This window comes from Cebus imitator, unplaced genomic scaffold (assembly GCF_001604975.1).
Source record: "Cebus imitator isolate Cc_AM_T3 unplaced genomic scaffold, Cebus_imitator-1.0 Scaffold281, whole genome shotgun sequence".
Lineage (NCBI taxonomy): Eukaryota > Metazoa > Chordata > Mammalia > Primates > Cebidae > Cebus > Cebus imitator.
Window position 1 is genome coordinate 1304178 of NW_016107596.1, and position 18923 is coordinate 1323100.

Genomic DNA, 18923 nt, shown 5'->3' on the forward strand with positions numbered 1-18923 from the left:
ATGCAATTTTCCTGTCTCAGCCTCCTGGGTAGCTGGGATTACAGGCACATGCAACTATGCCCAGCTAATTTTTGTATTTTTTGTAGAAACCGGGTTTCACTGTGTTGGCCAGGATGGTCTCAATCTCCTGACCTTGTGATCCGCCTGCCTCAGCCTCCCTTAGTGCTGGGATTACAGGCGTGAGCCACCATGACCGGCCTGAATACATAAGATGTTAACATGCTTCCCAGAGTTAAAACTGTACTAAAAACTGTGCTTTTAATGTTACTGCTACCCTGTCTTGTTTACCCCTTTTGTTGCCTTCCCTGAAAGCAAGGATCCTTCTTGTGTTTCTGTTTAGGTAAATCAAGCAAATACATGAATTTTTTATCATTTCTCCTTCTTTCTTACATGTACGATAGCCTGCTGTGTATACTCACTTTAGCCTTAGTGTTTTTCAGTGGCACATTGTGGAGATCTGTTCCTACCAGCTCCTCATTCTGGGTTTCAGCTATGTGGCACTCCGTTGCCTGCATGCACCAAAGCTCATCCAACCAGTCCCCTATGTTTGGACTTTTTGTCAATTTCCAATACTTTACAGTACTAACAATGCTGCAGTGGATGACCTTGTGCATTTGTAATATCTTGTGTGTTTGTTATAAAATTACAACTCTTGAAGGCAAACGATGGGCATAGTGTAACAGTGTGGTAAATTCATAGCAGTTGTGAGAGTCATTCTAGGCTGCTTGGCTGGTAGAACCTGGAGAGGGCTCTGTGACGAAGAGTAACATCAGCAGATGAAATTTTGAAGTGAAGAGGTTGTCACCTGTGTGTGTGTAGGCTTAGAGTGGGACGTGCCATTGAACTGTTCGATCAGTCACCTGTGAGGAAGGGAACATTTACTGAGTGCTTACTTTGGAATGGCCCTGTGCTGGACATTTAAAAGACATTATCTCACTTAACTCTCACAGTAATTGTGACCCTTTAAATTAGGTAGGCATATTTCTACATCTATCTGTCTACCTCTGTCTTTTTGTCTATGTCAGATTGATTTTATAAAAGCAAAAATTGAGGTTTTTTTTTTTTTTTATATTGACAGGGTAATGTGTCCAAGGTGTTGGCAGCTGGGATTAATCCTGCTGTGTGTGACAGCAGCCTCAGTGACCATTTGATTATGCCATAGCTACATCCCACCTGGGGAATTACATGCATCCTCAGAGCTGCACATCATATATTTAAGATGACACTTGGCCAGTGCGATGTTCTGGCACGTGGTGTGGTATGTGCTCAATAATTTTATGTTGACTTGAATTGGACCCTTTCTCAAGGGGAAGTGCTGTTTGAGCCCACACTCCTGCCTGAGCAGGCATCCTCTCTTTGATCAGCGTATACATTTACAACGTATTTGCTCCCTGCCACAGAACAGGGCAGAGCCCCTACGCTCACACTGGGATCAAAGCCGTGGTCACTAGCCTTGTGCTCTATCCAGCTGTGTTTACCATAGACCCACTGAGTGACCCATAATGAACAAGGAAGAGCCCAGTGAAAGAAAACCCAGCCTCCCCTCGCTGATGGGGCGCCTTTGAAACACCGTCCTGGTGTGAGATGGGTCCCTTGTTGTCTTTGCTTCTGTGGCGCTTCCTTTGAAGTGTTTGCTGGAGTCCAGTGTCCCAATTCTGGTGTGCCCTTGAGTGTATCTTCCAGGCTTGGGCTCTCCTGTTCCCTCTGCGGCTCCTCCACCTCCTCTTCCGTCCCTCTTCCTTTGCTTGCATTGTCCTTCCATCCTTTATTGTTCATCTGGTGTTTTGCTTTGTTTTATTACTGACCCTGTCACTTCACTTTTCTCGCCATAGGGGTGAATAGAAAAAGAGGGAAAAGCAAACTCAAAACCCCTAATTCATTCAGCTTGACAAAAGGTTGGAGGAAGCCTTTGAAATCTGGAGCTGGGCATGTAATAGAAACTTAGTAAGGAGGAATTGATGATTGGCTAAAATGGGATTGGGGGTTTTCTCTGGATTTTGTTTATTTGTTGCAGAAGAGTTGATTATGTATGAGAGACCTCAAATGTTCTCCAGTGTCTGTAGTTTTGGTATCTGGACGTAAAAGTTTTGGCAACTTGATCATACTCCCTTTGGCAGCAGTTTTCTTCTCTGTCTTTAGAGACTTTAATTTGGATGTATATGGACCGGTTACCAAGAGACTATTTCTCAAGTTCCATGAGAGTGAAGGAAGCAATTCCTTATTTCACGTTAAAACTGAACCCAGAGGCAATTGAAAAGCTGAGATTATTTTAGTTCCTTGACCCTGCTGGCAACTGAGTATTTATAGGCGGAACATGTTACTGTGCTCATGTCTACATAAGCCTTAGACAGGTGAACTTTTCATTACCGAGAATCATGATAGGTCCTGATTCTCAGTGTCCAGAGAATCAGGAGAGCCTTTGTATCAGGGCTTGTTAATAATAGCAACTCGTGAGCCCTTCTTGTGCGCTGGCACTGTGCCGCGTACTTCATGGGCACGACCGTCGCATCCTCACAGTTCTATGAGGTGGAGACTATTGTTATCCCTCCTTCACGGATGGTAACACCAAGCGTTCTGTAACCTTTCAGGGTCACACAGCCAGCTGGTAAGTACCAGAGCCAGGATTCAAAACTCAGGCTGTCTGATCCTAGAGCCAGTGCTCTCAGCCACCATGTGATATTTATGTTAACAGCACACATACCCAACGGCGATGAATCATTTGACATTGGACCCTAATGCCTGATAGTTTGGGACAGTGCAACTTAAGCACTCTCAAACCACCACACACTACTGCGGTTATTTGGGAGGTGGGAGTGGGGACTGTTCATTTTAGCATGCACAAAGGAGGGCAGAAGGAAGCAAAGGGGTGAAGACCCCGGATGTTAGTAGTTCAGCACACTCTTGTCCTCACAGCCTCTCCAGAGTTCCCTCGGGACTGTGGAAGGGAGGGTGCTGTCTACCTGCCCCCAAGAGGCCTGAAATGAGTCTTTGTGCAGGTGAAAACCCCATAGGAACAAACAAGGGTTTTCTTTATGCTCAGGAAGCTGCTTTTTACATCGTTTTAATTCCTGTTTAAAATCTGTGGCCCAATTTTAAGTTAGTGGCCCAACCCAATAGTAACGTTAGCCTAAAAGATTCAAACTGGAACATTTAATAATTTGCTTTAAGCATTTGAAGACATGTCTTTTTATATCCTGCAGACTTCATAAATCAAAGCTCATGGAGTGGAATCCTTCAAACTATTTGCTCTTTCTTTCTGCCACGCCTCCTTGGCATAGTCTAAACTTGGTAGAGTCAGTCCTGAAATTCTGTATTCTTCTGTACTTTCATACACTCTCAGTATTCCCAAAGGCATTCTGGGGATTCAAGAGGATATGTTATAGCCATAATTTTAGTTGTCCTCAATTACTAATGTAGAAACTGCAATATTGTTGTTAAATCGGGATTTTTAATCTTTTTAACGCCCCCTTCCACTTGGCCCCATGTATATCAGTTGTGTGTTTCCATTCACCTAGTGGAGTATCACCAGGAACTGTTTCTCTGAGGTCTGCGGGCCCCTCACACTTCAGAGCTGTAACCTGCCTTGGCTGAGGTGCAAGCAGAGCTGCTCCCCTCTGAGGGCCACTGTCTGCATCTGCAGATTCCCTGGAAGTGTTTTGCTAATGGAGTGTGGTACCTTTAAGTAAAGGTCACAGGCCTGACCTGTGTTGTGTGGGTTTCTTGTTTGTCAGGCCAGAGGCATTTTCTCATTTTCACAGTTGGGCTGAAAACAAAGGCCTCCTTATCCAAGCAGGGAGCTGTGCTCTTAAGAGCTGACATCAGCCTTCTCCCAGCAGGCCTTGCTTCTGCCTTAAGAGTCTTCCGCAGAGAGCTGGGAAGGCAGATCCCCGTCTTGCTGCTGACATTTTTCTGGCCAAGCAACACAGAATGTAGAAATGCCAAGCGGGGCAGGAGTCAGAGAAGCAGAACAAAGGCACTCTCGTCCATTTGTCTGTTCTAGGCTGCACTGGGGACTTCGGCTTTAGCCTCTGTGGTTCTCATCTGTGCCATGAAGGTTATAAAAGTGGGATGAAAACCTTGAAAGGAGGTTTTCTCAGAGGAATGCCTATTAAAGCACATTTGGGGTATGTGACAATGTGCATTAGTATGTGCAGAGTCACCTCTTAACATGACACAAGTGTATTCAAAATGTAGAGAAACAAAACAACCCAGGGTTCTGCTGTTTTCCTGATCCTCTGAGTGCGCTTTTTGGAATGATATCTTCGTGAAGATGCTTCCGCTCTGGGCACAGATGTAGCAGCTGTTTTTGTCCGTAGCTAGAGGGTTAACCTCGACATTGCCTGTGACTTTCATAGACCCCTTATTGTGACACAAAGCTAGTTTGTCCTGAATGTATATGAGGTGCTGTCCCAAATATACATTAATAGATTTGATTGAAGACTGGAAAGAGAAATACTAAGAAATTTGCCTAGGTGTGGCTATTGATGGTTCTTTATTTTCCTCTAATTTCTTGCATATAAAGCCATTATTTGCTTGTGCCACATGCAGCTGGAACATAGCAAGGTAGTTTGCAAGCCCCATATTCTGTGTCTGGTGTAGTTTTTACTTAATAAATAAAGTAAAAACTTTATTTATTTTATGGCAGGACTTGCTCTCTATCCACTTTGCTGTGTCTTTTGGTTAAAACACACACCCATGTACATTGTCTCCATTTTAAAATTTCTTCACAGATCGTCTCCAAAGCATAATCAGAGGACTTAATGTTGCAGTAGTGTTCTGGGTCTGGCAGTAGCTAGAACTGTGCCAGACAAGGGATCTGAGTTCTGGATCCAGGCCTTACAGCCCCAGCAGAGGCAACACGTACTTCAGAATAGAAGGAAGCAACTTTTGCTACTGCCCTCTCCTCCAACTTCTTATGCTGTCTCTTGCCTTTCTTCTTGAAGAGACCTAAGAATAATGCAGCTAATGAATCTATGTAGAAACAAGCTCCAGAAATTGGGTCAAGACCAAGTAGAAAGGACAAAGCAACCCCTATTAGATCAGGTCAATTTAGAAGCATGTCTGAGAGCTGAAATCTTGCTTCCTTCCAAAATTTCCATGTCATCGAACCCAACCAGGGATGCTTATGAGTTTTCTAATTTGTGAGGAGTCATTTCCTCAGTGGCATCTGACAGTTGGAGGGACGCCCCTCGCCACTACTCAGATTGTCTCAAAACACTCTTCCCTCAGGATGCCCCAAGGGAAACGAACGCGTTCCCTGGTCAAAGATCGGCAGGTGCCAAACTCAAAGTCTCCTGGGTCCGCTCCTGCATGTCAGCATATTTCAGGTTTTGACAAGTCTTAGGTACAGAAACACTGTTTAGCTGAGTTTCTCAAATGAAATTGGCCATTGAATCTAAATGTTATGGACTGAGTGGTATCCCCTCAAAATTCACATGTTGACACCTCAACCCACGATGTGATGCTCTTTAGAGATGAAGCCTTTGGGAGGTGATTAGGGTTCGATGAGGTCATGAGGGCAGGCTCTGGGCTGTTAGGATGAGTGCCCTTATAAGAAGAAACAGATCTCACTTGCTCTGTTCCCACCACATAAGGACACAGCAAGAAGGCGACTGTCTCTAGGCCAGGAAGAGTGCCTTCATCGAACACCGACCGTGCTGGCACCCAAGTCTCAGGCTTCCAGCCTCCAGGACTGTGAGAAAACAAACATCTGTTTAAGCCACGAAGTCTATGGTATTTTGTTATGGCAGCTCAAGCTAAGACAGAATCCTTCATCCCCTTTTCATAAGACCTGTTATTAATATTCCTTGGAGCATACTTGCCCCATAAATATTGCCTGAAAAAAGAGAGCATTTTTTTTGGTTTCAAAATTCTCTTATCACAAACTTTCAGACTTACGAAGCTCTGGTGCTGTTTAAGTATCAACATGAAATGGGGTTTCATTCCTTGACTTGGGGCTGTTGGGTGCCATCTTGAATGCTTGGGGCTGTCAGAGAAATTCACTGAGGCCAGAGAAATTGGGGAAATGTGAAGTTCTGTCCTCCTTTGACCCTGTGCCTGGTTATCTTCCATCCCTACTTCTCCCTGCTCCATAGCTATTTCTAGAGAGATCACCTCTACTTTACACCCACTCCCTACCCCAGTGCTGTTATCCATACCAACAATTCTATTGAAACCTCTCCTGCATTCAGTCGTTACCTGCTAGTTGCCAGGTTCAGGAAAGAGTGCAGTCCCTTGTCTTACTTGACTTCCGCTTTCCTGAAGGGCTCTCCTCCCCTGCTTCTCTTGGCCCTTTTCTGGCTTTCTTTGGTCCCCTCCCACCCCTGTGGCCACTCCTCAGGATCTTCCAGAGACTTGTGGTTATCAGTATTGTTCAGGGCTCTGGTGTTCAGCCTGCACAGACCCTTCTAACCAAGTCACATGTGAACCCGTGGCTGGACTTGCCACAATAGGTTGATGAGTCCCAAATTTTTACCTCTAGGTTAGACCAAGCCTTCACACACATAGGTCCACCCTCCCACTGGGTGTTGTATGTGTGCCCCGAATCCAGCACCACCTCACTGGAATTGACATCCACCGCTGCCATTCTTCTTCCAGCACTTCACCAAATCTGCTCCTTGTCTTATGTCCCCATATTTATGACTGGTACAGCTCTCTGTTTGCTTGCCTGGGACATTGCCACCTCCTTCCTTCTGTCATTGCCTGTGGATCAGCCTGCTAACTTTTCCCAGTAGGTGCTGGCTGGGGCTGTAGTTGAGACCCCCGTTGGGATGGCAGTGCCCTCCTGACTGGTCTCACTGGTGCTTGAGAGCCAGAAGGTGGTTTCTGAAATATTCATCTCTGCTTGGAATTCTTCCGTGGCTCCCAGTCTGCTGCAGGGTGACGCCGCACGGGCCCATCTCCATAGGTGTTTGCCTGCAGGACTCCCTGGACTGCAGCCTGACAGGGGCCCACACATGCACTTCATCCTCCAGTGTGGTTCTGAAAGCCACCTCCTCTGACAAGCGGCACTTGTTCCTGCTTCATGGTGAATACTACTTTGTATACAGTGATGACACTTTGTTGCAATTGGGTGTCCAGCTGTCCGTCCCCTTCCTAGACTACGAGTTCCATCAGACCAGGGCTTGAATCTGCTCAGGTCTGTAGCACCATACCCGCCCAGTGCCTGACACCAACTAGGTGCTAAGTAAATGTGTGAATGAAAAAGGAGTCACTAGGAGAGCTCTGTGAAAACCCGCTTCCTTTTGGGACAGATATTAAGAATTGCTTTTAAACCCATAGTAATAAACCCTGAGTGGCACCACTTAGTATACTTCCATTCTCTCCCTTGTAGCCTTGATTTTTACTTCCACATGTCCCAGAACAGAGCCCCAGCACTCTCCTTTCCCTGCTAAGCTCTTGGAAACAGAAAAGGGAAAATGCACAAAGACACAAAGTTCAGTCTGTATCACCAGCCCTGCCCATGTTGCTTGTTTCACAGCAAGTAATCTTATCCCAGTGTTGACTCTGGAGTAAGAAGCCCTCGGGTTTCTTGTGTGGGTGAAATGATTTTTTTTTCACTCCTCTATATTTCTTGCTTATGCATCTGGCTCCAGTCCCAGTGTGAACATAAAGGGAGGTATATGGAAGTGAGGAATTCCATGCATTTGGGTTGAGTCTCACAGGGCAGAGAGGTGGCCAGACATTTCTTTTGGGTGGAAATTGACCCAAAGCGCAGATTTGCTCATACTCTGCTATGAAAAGCAAACACATCTTGGCCCAAGTATGTACTAGTTCTGGTATTTTTCAAATTTTTCCAAAAAGTCTTCACAGCCAAAGTGTTTTCAGCTGTTTTCTAGGTTTGTTGTTGTGTTTATTTTTGTGTGACAGTTTTGTGCTTGTATCACTGATAGCTGTCCTCCTCTGTGTGTTGACTTTGAATAACACCGCATCACTCTGTCTTAGGCTGTTGGCTTTTGAGCAAGTGACCACATGGGGTGGTAGAAACACGGACACTCCATGTCAGGCCTCTCTCAATCACATAGGCTCCTGGTATCCTGTGGCCAGCTCCCGGGGAACATTATTCGGGACTGCTGACAAAGTGATTGTCATGTGTAGTTGTCCCTGGATATCCTTGGGGGATTGGTTTCAAGACCCTTGGGGATACAGAAATCCAAGGGTGCTCAAGTCCCTCAGATAAAGTGGCATAGTATTTCCAGATAACGTATACAAATCCTCTTATACTTCCTCTAGATGAGGTATACCTAGTACAATGTAAATGCCATGGAAATAGTTGATATACTGTATTGGTTAGGGAATAACAGCGGCAAGAAAAAAGTCTGTCCCATCAGAGGCCTGATGACATTTTCCATCCGTGATTGGTCGAATCTGTGGATGTGGAACTTGAGGATATGGAGGGCCATGTATACCTATCGCCTGTACTTTAAGTCACATCATTCTACATAGTCCAGCCGAATTTGGTGAGAATCTCCTCATTCTATCCTTCCTGCACCCTTTTCCCACCGTAGATACTTCTTATTTTGGAAAAAGTTTAGCTCTACAGAAACATTGAAGGCCTAGCACAGTGAACACTCACACCCTTCCCCGCATTCATCAGTTGTTAATGTTTGCCCATATTTGCCTTTTACCGTATTTTTCATATCTGTGGAGACAATGCTATGATCTCACATCATCTTTTCACATTCAAAAATGCCCTTTACAGATTTTTTAAAATTATTTTACATTTATTCTTTTTAATTCAAGATTCAGTAATGAATCACATTACGTTTAGTCATTGTATTTCCTAGCAATCTTTAATCTAGGAGTTGTCCCACTTTGCAGTGGGAAGGGCTGGGGCTTTCGTGGGAACGGAGGCGGGGACCCAGACACTGCTCTGGAGTGTCAGCTCGGGGGCTCTCACTGAAGCACCCAGGGACCAACAGCAGGGGGTTGCCTGTCCATCAGCACTGGGAGGGATGGCATTGTATATGATAAAGGAGGGATTTAGGATATGTGTGGTTCTTCTGTGGTGGGAAGTGTGCATTCAGAAGAGGGAACAAGGAAGCGAGAGAACTATTGAAGGAGGAGGCAGAAGATGTGGAAGGTCAGATGGCGAGAGATGTGGAATAGATTAAACACCTCATGCCTGCTCTAAGATAAATCACCTTCTCATAAAATTTTATTCCTGCCCCAAAGGCTCATCTCTGGGTCTAGCCAACAATTCCAGCAGTTTTACTTTTTTAAAAAATCCAGAATCTTCACTTATTAATGGCATAGATGGAACAGTCTCCTGTCTCTTTTTCTCCCTAAACCTACAAATCTGAAACAAGACCATAATAGATTTCTATCTTGGGATACTCCCCAATTTTTAACTTAGAAATAATTCATTCAAGGCTCCAGTGAACTCTCTCTCTCTCTTGCTCGCTCGATGGCATCTCACTCTGTCACCCAGGCTGGAGTGCAGTGGTGCGATCTCAGTTCACTGCAACCTCCGCCTCCTATGTTGCAACAATTCTCTTGCCTCAGCTTCCTAAATAGTTGGGATTACAGGCACATGGTGCTGTGTGGCTATTTTTTGTATTTTTAGTAGAGATAGGGTTTTACCATGTTGGCCAGGGTGGCGTCGAACTCCTGACCTCAAGTGATCTGCCCTCCTCGGCCTCCCAAAGTGCTAGGATTATAGGCATGAGCCACTATGCCCGGCCCAATGAAGTCTCTTGACTGTGAAAACTGGTAGCATTTAAGTGTGTGTTGGGACATGTTCTAGTTTTTAGCAGCACATTTGATTTATAATAAAAATGTTCTTGGGATTTTGTGTTGGTGTTAATAACTCCTTAATGGAGCTGTGATTGGAGGACGGTATGTCTCTAGGACCTAGGAAGGTGACGGAGTTGTAACACTTGGAGCCAGTGGTGGTTGTGGATGCCGGCTGCTGGGAGAGGGCAGAAGGCAGGCTCTGGTGAGAGGCCGCACATGGACCCATCATGGGCGCCTTCCACCTCCTGAAGCCCAGATCTCTGGGGCCACCTCATTTTTTTTTTTTCTTTTCAAGGATTGGCTATTCAGCATTTTTTCATTTCCAAGAAATCTCATAGTATCTTTCCAGTAAGTTGCCCTTTTTTCCTTAAACTAACTAGGTTTGTTTTATTTGCTTGTAACCAAAAGAACTTGTTAACAAATACAGATATTTGGGTTGGTACATTGTTTCACTGTCATTTGCAGAACTTCCAGTATCTTCATCCTTCCTCCCATCTCATATACTCCCACTTTTATGGAAGTGGAATTTCTGGATCAGAGGTCTTCCATTTCTGTTTTCACTGATGCCAGCTTCACTCTATAAGGTTTGCTGATCTGTTCCCACCAGCAACTGTATGCATCTGTCTCTTTCTTGGCATCATCCCACAGGTGACTGCTGCCACTTACTCATTTATGTAATATATGCAAGTTTCTTGGGGGAAATGTGTGTGTGTGTGTGTGTGTGTGTGTGTGTGTGTGTGTGTGTGTGTACGCGCGCCCACGCGTTGCTACTAGAGAACTTGATCTTTTCATATTCTGATTGGCCGTTTGCATTTCTTCTTCTGTGACTATGATGTTGATACCTTGTCTTTTTTGTAAATTAGAGTGTACGTCTTTTTTCTCTTGATATGTTATGACTCTTCACATTAAGGGTGCTCTGTCATTATGCTTGGGGGAGTCAGCCCTGGGTAGAAGAGGAAGAGCTGAGGGGGCTATGGCCACTGTCCCCCAGAGGCATGCCTGGAATGGGGGTATCGTCATCATGACGACAGTGGGATTGTAGCCTACTCCTTCCCGGGTTGTCCTCTTTCTCACCTGGTCCCCTCCGGGATATTTTTCACTGTCACATTGAGCTGTTAGAGCATTTGATAGTCTCGTTGAGTACTATTAGTAAGCTCTGAAATCAGAAAAGCTTAAAATTCTGCTTTTATTTAACCATTTTACCAGATGTTTCCTGTGGCTTGACAGATGTACCATTTACTAGAAAGTTACACTCCTGAGATTTGGAGTGTTATGGACACTGTTGCTATAGACAGTGTTTCTGCCAGGGCAGGATTGGGAAGACAACTTTCACATCATTATTGGGTTGAAGATGTGTTTTTCACTAGAACAGAAATGCTATTTTCATAATCTGCCTTATATCTCGCCTTTTTGTGAGTCAAATCTCTGGTTTATAAAATATCCAGTTGGTCAGAGTTTATTCTGATAAATACCATGGTGCTTCAATTGGTGTTAGTTTCTGAAAGCAGCTGGGCTTGGGTGTATCAGGGTCTTGTTTGCAAAACTCACCTGGGTGTAAAAGAACTCAGGTAGTGGGCAGGTGGAAATTTAAATGGGCTGAAAATCCGATGCTTCACTTCTCTGGGCTACTTGAAGCTGGCATATGGCTAAGGCATCTGCAGACTTGGCAACCTCTTGCACCCGCCTAAAAGTTCACCAAGACAAACCTAGGATGGCTGTGGCACCTTCGCCTCTCCAGTGCCTGGAGCCAGCATCTGCTGCAGCCTGCGTCCTAAGAGAAAGGCCTCTCACCTAGGATTCTGCCGGTGGAAGGGAGGCAGAAGGAAGTTGCTTCCTTTGGTGCAGGAGTGAGTCTGTAGCTGCGGCTGCCGCAGAGGAGAATGGGGGATTTCTGGCATTCCTTCTCTGAGAGGCTGGCCGCAGCCGTGCTGTGGAGTTGCATGTGTCTTGCCTTCGGAGCTCTTCCACTTTGGCAGCAACCTTCCTCTCCTGTGTTTTCTTTAGCCTTATTTTGGAGTTTTATAAAAGCCTTATGTTATGGAAGATGGAGAAACAAAGAAAGAGGAAATCGCATGCTGTAATTCTGACAGCAAATCTATTTTCTCACCAAATGGAACTGTAATGATGCGTGTAGCGTTTTGGCAAGGCACCTTCTGTAAATAAACCTTCCCAGGAGTTCCTGACCTATTCCAGGACCCATAGGAAACTTTTCTTGCAGTGCAGGGGGGCAAGGAGGCCCCTTACCTCGCAGCCCTCCTTTCAGGGGGGACTTTTATTCTGACAGGCACGCCGCCCATCCAGTTTTGCGCCTGGGACTGCTTGCCAAGTTTGTGAGGCCCAAGGCTTTCTTGTGGGAGGACGCTGGGCTGTCTTCATGCTCTTTGGCAATGATTAAAGTGAGGTTAGTACCAAGAACCCTTTCATTTTATTCCCTTATCCTTGCTTTTTCAAACCAGATGGCAACCCTGTATTTTCAGCTGTAATTAATTTAAACTGTGAGACAGCTAGTGCTGGGAGAGGTAGAGTAGACTCTTCTCAGAAGGGACAGCAGCAATTTTTCTTCTCGTCCCTCCCTTCTCCCCAAACACCACCGTGTCCCAATCAGATCTGTGTCATGCACAGTTTCTCCGAAGCAGGGACTGGAAGGGGAGATAGGGCCGCCCTTGGGAGCTGGAAGGGTTAACGCACACGAGTGATTGTTTCTTTAATGGATTGGAAGCAACCAAATTTCAGGTGATGGCTGTCATGTGACCGCCTCTACACAATGGTGCATAGTTTGGCTGCTGATTCGGGGAGTACAAGGTGCTTTTTCTTCCCACTCAGTCCAGCTGCCAAGATCGCCTCCAAAAAGGGGTATGTTTTAGGTTTAACATTTATTCTTAAAGAAAATTACAAGGGAAATAAAAGCACTTGGCCACAATTGGAGTCTGGAGGGTTTGACCTCAGCTATTTGACCACTTCCCTCCATGGAAATTTTACTTGAGTCTTTCCTCTGTAAGTTGCCTTAGAGTGCAGGACCAATTAGAGATTGAGAGATCTTTCACATTTAATAGAAAATGAATGCTTTTGTTTCATCTCTCAGTAACTTGTAAAGTTACTCCACAGAGTAGCCTCTCCTCCCACCCTTTTGTCCCCTCTTTGTTCTGAATGAAGCTGGGTTGAAAATGGAGAGTGGAGTAAGTGACTGCTTGAGGGCCAGGTGTCTAGGTGTGCTCCTAGATATGTACCTCCCTGCACACATGAGGACCCCTGGGTCCTAGTTTCATCATTCAAGAAATGCACTTTCTGGCCATTAAAGAGGAGTTTCACGGCCAGGCACAGTGGCTCACGCCTGTAATCCCAGCACTTTGGGAGGCCGAGGTGGGTGTATCGCCTGAGGTCAGGAGTTCGAGACCAGCCTGGCCAACATGGCGAAACCCCATCTCTACTAAAAATACAAAAAATCAGCCGGGCGTGGTGGCGTGTGCCAGTCATCCCAGCTACTTGGGAAGCTGAGGCAGGAGAATCACTTGAACCCAGGAGGCAGAGGTTGCAGTGAGGTGAGATTGTGCCACTGCACGCCAGCCTGTGGGACAGAGCAAGACTATCCTTAAAGAAAAAAGAAGTTGCAGACTGAAGATGATCTGTGAACATAATGTATATGCAAAGCACTTTGTAACACTGTACACCAATGTTATACTAATGGTCAGTACTGCTATTATTAACAGCCATCTTCCGATGACTTGAAACAATTTTTAAAGGCTCACAGGAGAAATAAGAACCACAAATATGTAGCTTGTAAGTCTCCAAAATGCTTACTGTTGATGACATCAGTGATTGCAGTGGGCCCCTTGTATGCCCAAGTTTCCTGGATTTAGTGAGCTGGGTGGTGGATATTCTTTGTTTATTTAACTTTTATGTCCAGTGTTTACATTATTCATGAGCATTCACTTCTCGTGAACCACTTGGGCTGTTTTCACAAAGGCTTGCAATTTCAGTTATTGCCGTGGACAAGATCCATCCTTTTGGAAACCTTTCATTTTTCTCTAGCAGAGAGGGCCAAATGTTAAATAAAAAATGCATCCTATATTTCCAACTTCCTTTACTGCCAATGATCTGTTGAAAATTAAGCAGAATTATCATAGGATGCAGCAATTCGACTTACAGGTATACACACAAAATAATTGAACGCAGAGACATGAACAGATATTTGCACACCTGTGTTCATAGCAGCATTATTCACAATAGCCAAAAGGTGGAAACAACCCAAGTGCCCGTCACCAGATGAATGGATATACCAAATGTGGTCTGTACATACAGTGGAATAGTACTCAGCCTTAAAAATGTAGGAGATTCTAACCCATGTGCCACATGGATGAAACTTGAGGACATGTAAGCCAGTGACAGAAAGACAAATGTTGTGTGATTCTACTGAGACGAGGTCCTAGAGTAGTGAAAGTTCTAGAAGGTAGAATGGTGGTTCCAGGGACTTTGAGAAGGAGGAAATGGGAGGTGGGTGTTTAATGAGTGCAGAGTTGGTTTGGGAAGAGGAGATGGATGGTGGAGTTGGCGGCACAGCATACCAGTATAGTGCTTTACCATAGTAAAAAAAAATAATAATAATAAAAAATAAGAACTGTGATGATCAACTTTGGTTCAACTGAATAAACATTAATCAGTCTATTCTGTGCAAATCTTTTACATTCCATACTCACCTGGGGTGACTGAGGCTGGGCAGCTTGGAGGGCAGACTCAGCTCCAGGAATACAGTGTTTGGTGCCTAATAATCAAGAGATACAGTGTGATGACCACTGAGAGTGGCAGGTTTGTGTGTGTGTAGGGGGGGGCGGGGAGATGGAGTTTTGCTTTTGTTGCCTAGGCTGGAGTGCAATGGCATGATCTCAGCTCACTGCAACCTCCACCTCCTGAGTTCAAGCGATTCTCCTGCCTCCGCCTCCCGAGTAGCTGGGATTACAGGAGACCGCCTCCAGGCCCGGCTAATTTTTTGTTTTTGTTTTAGTAGAGACGGGGTTCACCATGTTGGCCAGGCTGGTCTTGAACTTCAGACCTCAGGTGATCCACCCACCTTGGCCTCCCAAAGTGCTGGGATTACAGGCGTGAGCCACCACGTCCCACTAGGGCTGGTAATTTTAATTTAATTTAAAGCGTAGTTAAGATTCACCGTTATCATCTGGTTTTGGAAGCCCTGGTACAAAGGAAAGGTGCATGAAACTTGGGGTCCTGGGGGAGGGTGCTTCTGAATTCTCCAGGAGCATTATTTGAGTCATCATCTCAGGAGTTTGGGGGAAGAGATGCCACTTCAGTGTTGAATGGAATCATTGAATTCCCCCTACTTTCTTTCCAAGCTTCCACACTGCACTCTCTGCAGTGAACACTTCTGGGCTAAAATGATTTGATAGCTAGGGGATTACATCTAGATGTGAGTGATGTTACAGTGAAGCTCAGTAGACAGCTTGGTTCTGAATTTTACACAGAATTTGAAAATGAGACTCTTTTGAAAGAAATGCAGTTTGTTAACTCAGATCAAAGAAATGAGCTCTCCACAGTGTTTTTCCAGGACCTGTGGAATAGACGTGCTTTAAGAATAGAGGAGATTGATTTGTAATTAGGCTGTCAGTTGTCAGCAAAGCAGTAGCCTTGCCAAGCACCTGGGGGGCCCTCAAAATAATTTTTTAAGTAATTTAAATCTTATTTCTGTAATGCAGTCTGATTTTTTTGGTTTTTTTTTTTTTTTTTTTTATTAAAAAATTAGCTTGGCCAACCCTTTCCCCCTGGTTTTGGAAAGAGGGAGCATAGCCCTGACTACCAGGATGCTCAGAGGCAGTTCACGTTGAGAATAAACACACTACATGATTTGCTTTTGGGAGGACTTGTGGTCTATTATTATTTTAAAGACTGTATAGTAGAAGCCTCAAAATCTTTTACTACATGAGTATTTAATCACTTTGTATACTCAATACTCAGGTTTTCAATGAGTGTACAATTTAGCTTAATAGTTTTGGTGGGGTTTTTTTGTATTTGTTTTTGTTTTGCAGAGTTTCTGAGTTCAGTCAGGGTAGATCAGCGACTTTAAGAGGAAAACCAGGTTTAAAATTTTGATTTAGTGCCGAATAAATTTATTGAAGCAGAAGTCTTCCTGTAATGTAGAGAGGTCTACAGAATGATTTTGAACTGGTTCCTGCCAACCTTACGGCTGGACTGTGGGAAGGTGGCTGGCATTCAGACGGTTGTGACCATGGCTGGGCGTGTAGGGAGAAGGGGACTGCCACATACCTCGTCGCACAGAAAGGAGGTCTGATGTCTCTGATATGCCTGCACACACTCATTCATGTCTGCTTTTTAGACAGTATGGGGTCACAAAGCTGAATTAACTGGAAGGAAAGGACTGGAGGCTTCTATGCGACCACACTGTGCAGCATGGGTATGGAAATGCCTATAGGCATCTTGGGTTGTTTTGTTGAAAAGATAGCTCTGGTGACTGCAGGTCTTAGAATAATCCTGATGTTGAAGGTTAGTTTTTTTTTTTTTTTTTTTCATTTGAGATGGAGTTTCACTCTTGTTGTCCAGGCTGGAGTGCAATGGCACGACCTTGGCTCACTACAACCTCTGCCTCCTGGGTTCAAGCAGTTTTCCTGCCTCAGCCTCCTGAGTAGCTGGGATTACAGGCATGTGCCACCACGCCCAGCTAATTTTTGCATTTTTAGTAGAGACAGGATTTCTCCATGTTGGTCAGGGTGGTCTCGAACTCCTGACCTCAGGTGATCCACCCGCCTTAGCCTCCCAAAGGGCTGGGATTACAGGCATGAGCCACCACACCTGGCCACTGAACAGTTTTATAATATTTTCCAGCAATTTGCTGCATAATATGGAGTAAAAACTAAGAGTGAGCCTTCAAAAGAGTTTGAAGGTATGAAAGATGACGCAGTGCCAGCCCGAAGAACGAGAGGGAACGGTGGACGGTCTTCTCACACATTTGTTTCTGGCGGGTCGGCACTGGCCGGGGCAGTACTCCTTGGGTTTCTCCAGGAGCCCCAGGGCCATGGACAGCCCTACCGTGGGTCACCCAGCTTCATACATTCCTATGACTCTAACTTGTTGGTGCTGGTTTCTCCTGAGAATTTGTTTAGTGTTTGGTTGGCTTGTTCATAAAATAGTTGTGTGCCAGGCACTGTTCTAAATGCTGACTTACGGAAACTTCTGAGCAGCCCACCCAGCAATCACTGTTCCCATTTGTTTGCCTCCAGGCATGCCTAGAGGAAATGTGTATTCTCTCCTAGCCTTGAGTTGGCGGACGGGCTCTCCCTCCACCCCCTGCCGTCCTGAGGTGGGACATCAGAGGCAGTGGGTCCTGCCCTCCACTTTGCCAGCACAGGGAAGCCTTTCTGGCAGAGCTCAGAGTCGGATTGAGGGTGTGGGGTACAGCGAAGCAGCAGGGAGAACAGGGCATCTGGGTTGACTGGCACTGGGTGGTCTTAGTGGTCAGTTGCCTTTTCTTCACCCCTCTCCAGACCTCACCCCAGCTGTCTCAAGTAGTCCCTGGAGGATAGCAAGGCAGGATGCCAGCATGCTGATGCCTCTGCTGCTGTGCAGGGATCGTGCTCTCCCAGGGCTTTGTCCAGCTCAGACACTGCGGCTCAGTTCGGAAGGAAAGACAGAGTGCTTTTAATCCCTCCTATGATACAAGGACCCTGTTTAATGCCAAAAATATAGTGGCTGTGTTTTTAAAGTATTCCTTGAGAGACTACATAATGACAAAAACAACTACAAATTTAGCAGCAGTAGGAATTTTAAATTAATTTCAATTTTATTAATCTCAGCCACATCTCCATTCATTTGAAAACTCTAATGTGGGACACATCTGTTTTGTCTGTAAGCAGTGATTAATGTGCACATGGATTCCTGCCCCATCTGAATTAAGTTCCGGGGATCCCGGCCGCAGGTGGGCAGCCACTACTGCCCTGGCAACAGTTACTAACGTGGGGGCGGATGAGATTTTTTACCGTCATGTTCTCAGCTATGACCTGTTTCTCAAACTTCCGTTTTTCTTAAAAAACGAAAGCTAATAATGGAAAATGTGTAGACAGTTCTGGTTAAAGAAAACTGGTACCTTATTACATAGAGTGGAGCTATTCAGATATGTGACCTGAGTATCGGGCAACCTGGCTGTGCTCTGTGCCGCTGGCCGGCATTGCCATGAGTCCTGCCTCTCTGTAGGCCACAGGTCTGGAAAGCCTGCACACGGTCCCAAGCGAAGAGGGCCTCTGCTGGAGCTGGATATGGAAAGCTGCAGGGGTTGGCCGTGGACTCACTGAGAACCTGTTTGCTCTGACTTTACGCCTCATTCTAGTCAGACCAGCCACCTGGCTTGCTGGGCCACCACAGGGAAAATGGAAAGATGGGGGCCACCAGCAGCAGCGTTTCTGACAGGTCTCCAACTAAAATCACTCTAAAATTAGTTTTCTCTCCTAAGGCTGACATTTTGGGTGTCTGGAATCTTTCTTTAAACGGCTGCTGCTGGGTAAGTGCACACTATGGTTCTGGATCCGTCAGGTTTCCCGAGTGTCTTCTGTCCCTCGCGCAGATCTGAGGACCGATTGTGACCTAGTAAAAGTGGGACCCGCTTTGCCCTCAGAGCTCCTTCCAGTCTCAAGGAGAGAGAGGGGCAGCCTCACACACGATGCACATGCCGGCTGAGCTGCTGGAGAGTCAGGAACCCTGAAGGCTGGCGCGTGTAGTGATGCTGGCTATGCTAGTTTAATGACTGTCACTCTTCAGAGCACAGTGACTGGAAACCCTTGGCGCAGTTAGAGTCTACACTGGCAGGAGAGCAGCAGAAGTGGATGCTCGTTTGCTGTCTCAACGGGCCGCTTTTCCTCCAGCACCTGAGCTGCTTTTGAAACCCTCTGGGCACTGGCGGCAAGGGAGGAAGGGCCGGATGGAAGGGACTGAGCTGGGTCCCTGCTCCGCCACCTGTCAGCTGCATGGCCCCGGGGCAGATCCCTCCACCTCTCAACCCACATTCCCTTGGTATAAAGTGGGAATGGGGGATTGGCAAGAGTAAAGACCTGCGGCTTTATTTTTTCTCCCCCAACACTGCCCAGCCAAAAGGTTTTGGATGGTAGCTCAGCCGACAGGCTTCTTCCCTCTTGTGTGTAGGCACAGGTGGGGCTGGTTCTCCTGGCGTCCTG

General features: G+C 45.8%; 1 protein-coding gene across 5 annotated transcripts in view; it reads left to right on the forward strand.

Annotated features, from left to right (window-relative positions):
* VGLL4 (vestigial like family member 4) overlaps positions 1-18923 on the forward strand; it is a 166658-nt gene that overhangs the window by 128889 nt on the left and 18846 nt on the right. Inside the window, exon 1 of one of the 5 annotated variants that reach the window (XM_017501470.2) lies at positions 11705-12136. The exons of the other annotated variants lie outside the window; for them this stretch is intronic. Coding sequence (XP_017356959.1) covers positions 12123-12136 — 14 coding nt within the window. The 5' untranslated portion in view covers positions 11705-12122. Of the gene's footprint in view, positions 1-11704; positions 12137-18923 lie in introns of those variants that run through there. 5 annotated transcript variants of the gene reach the window in all.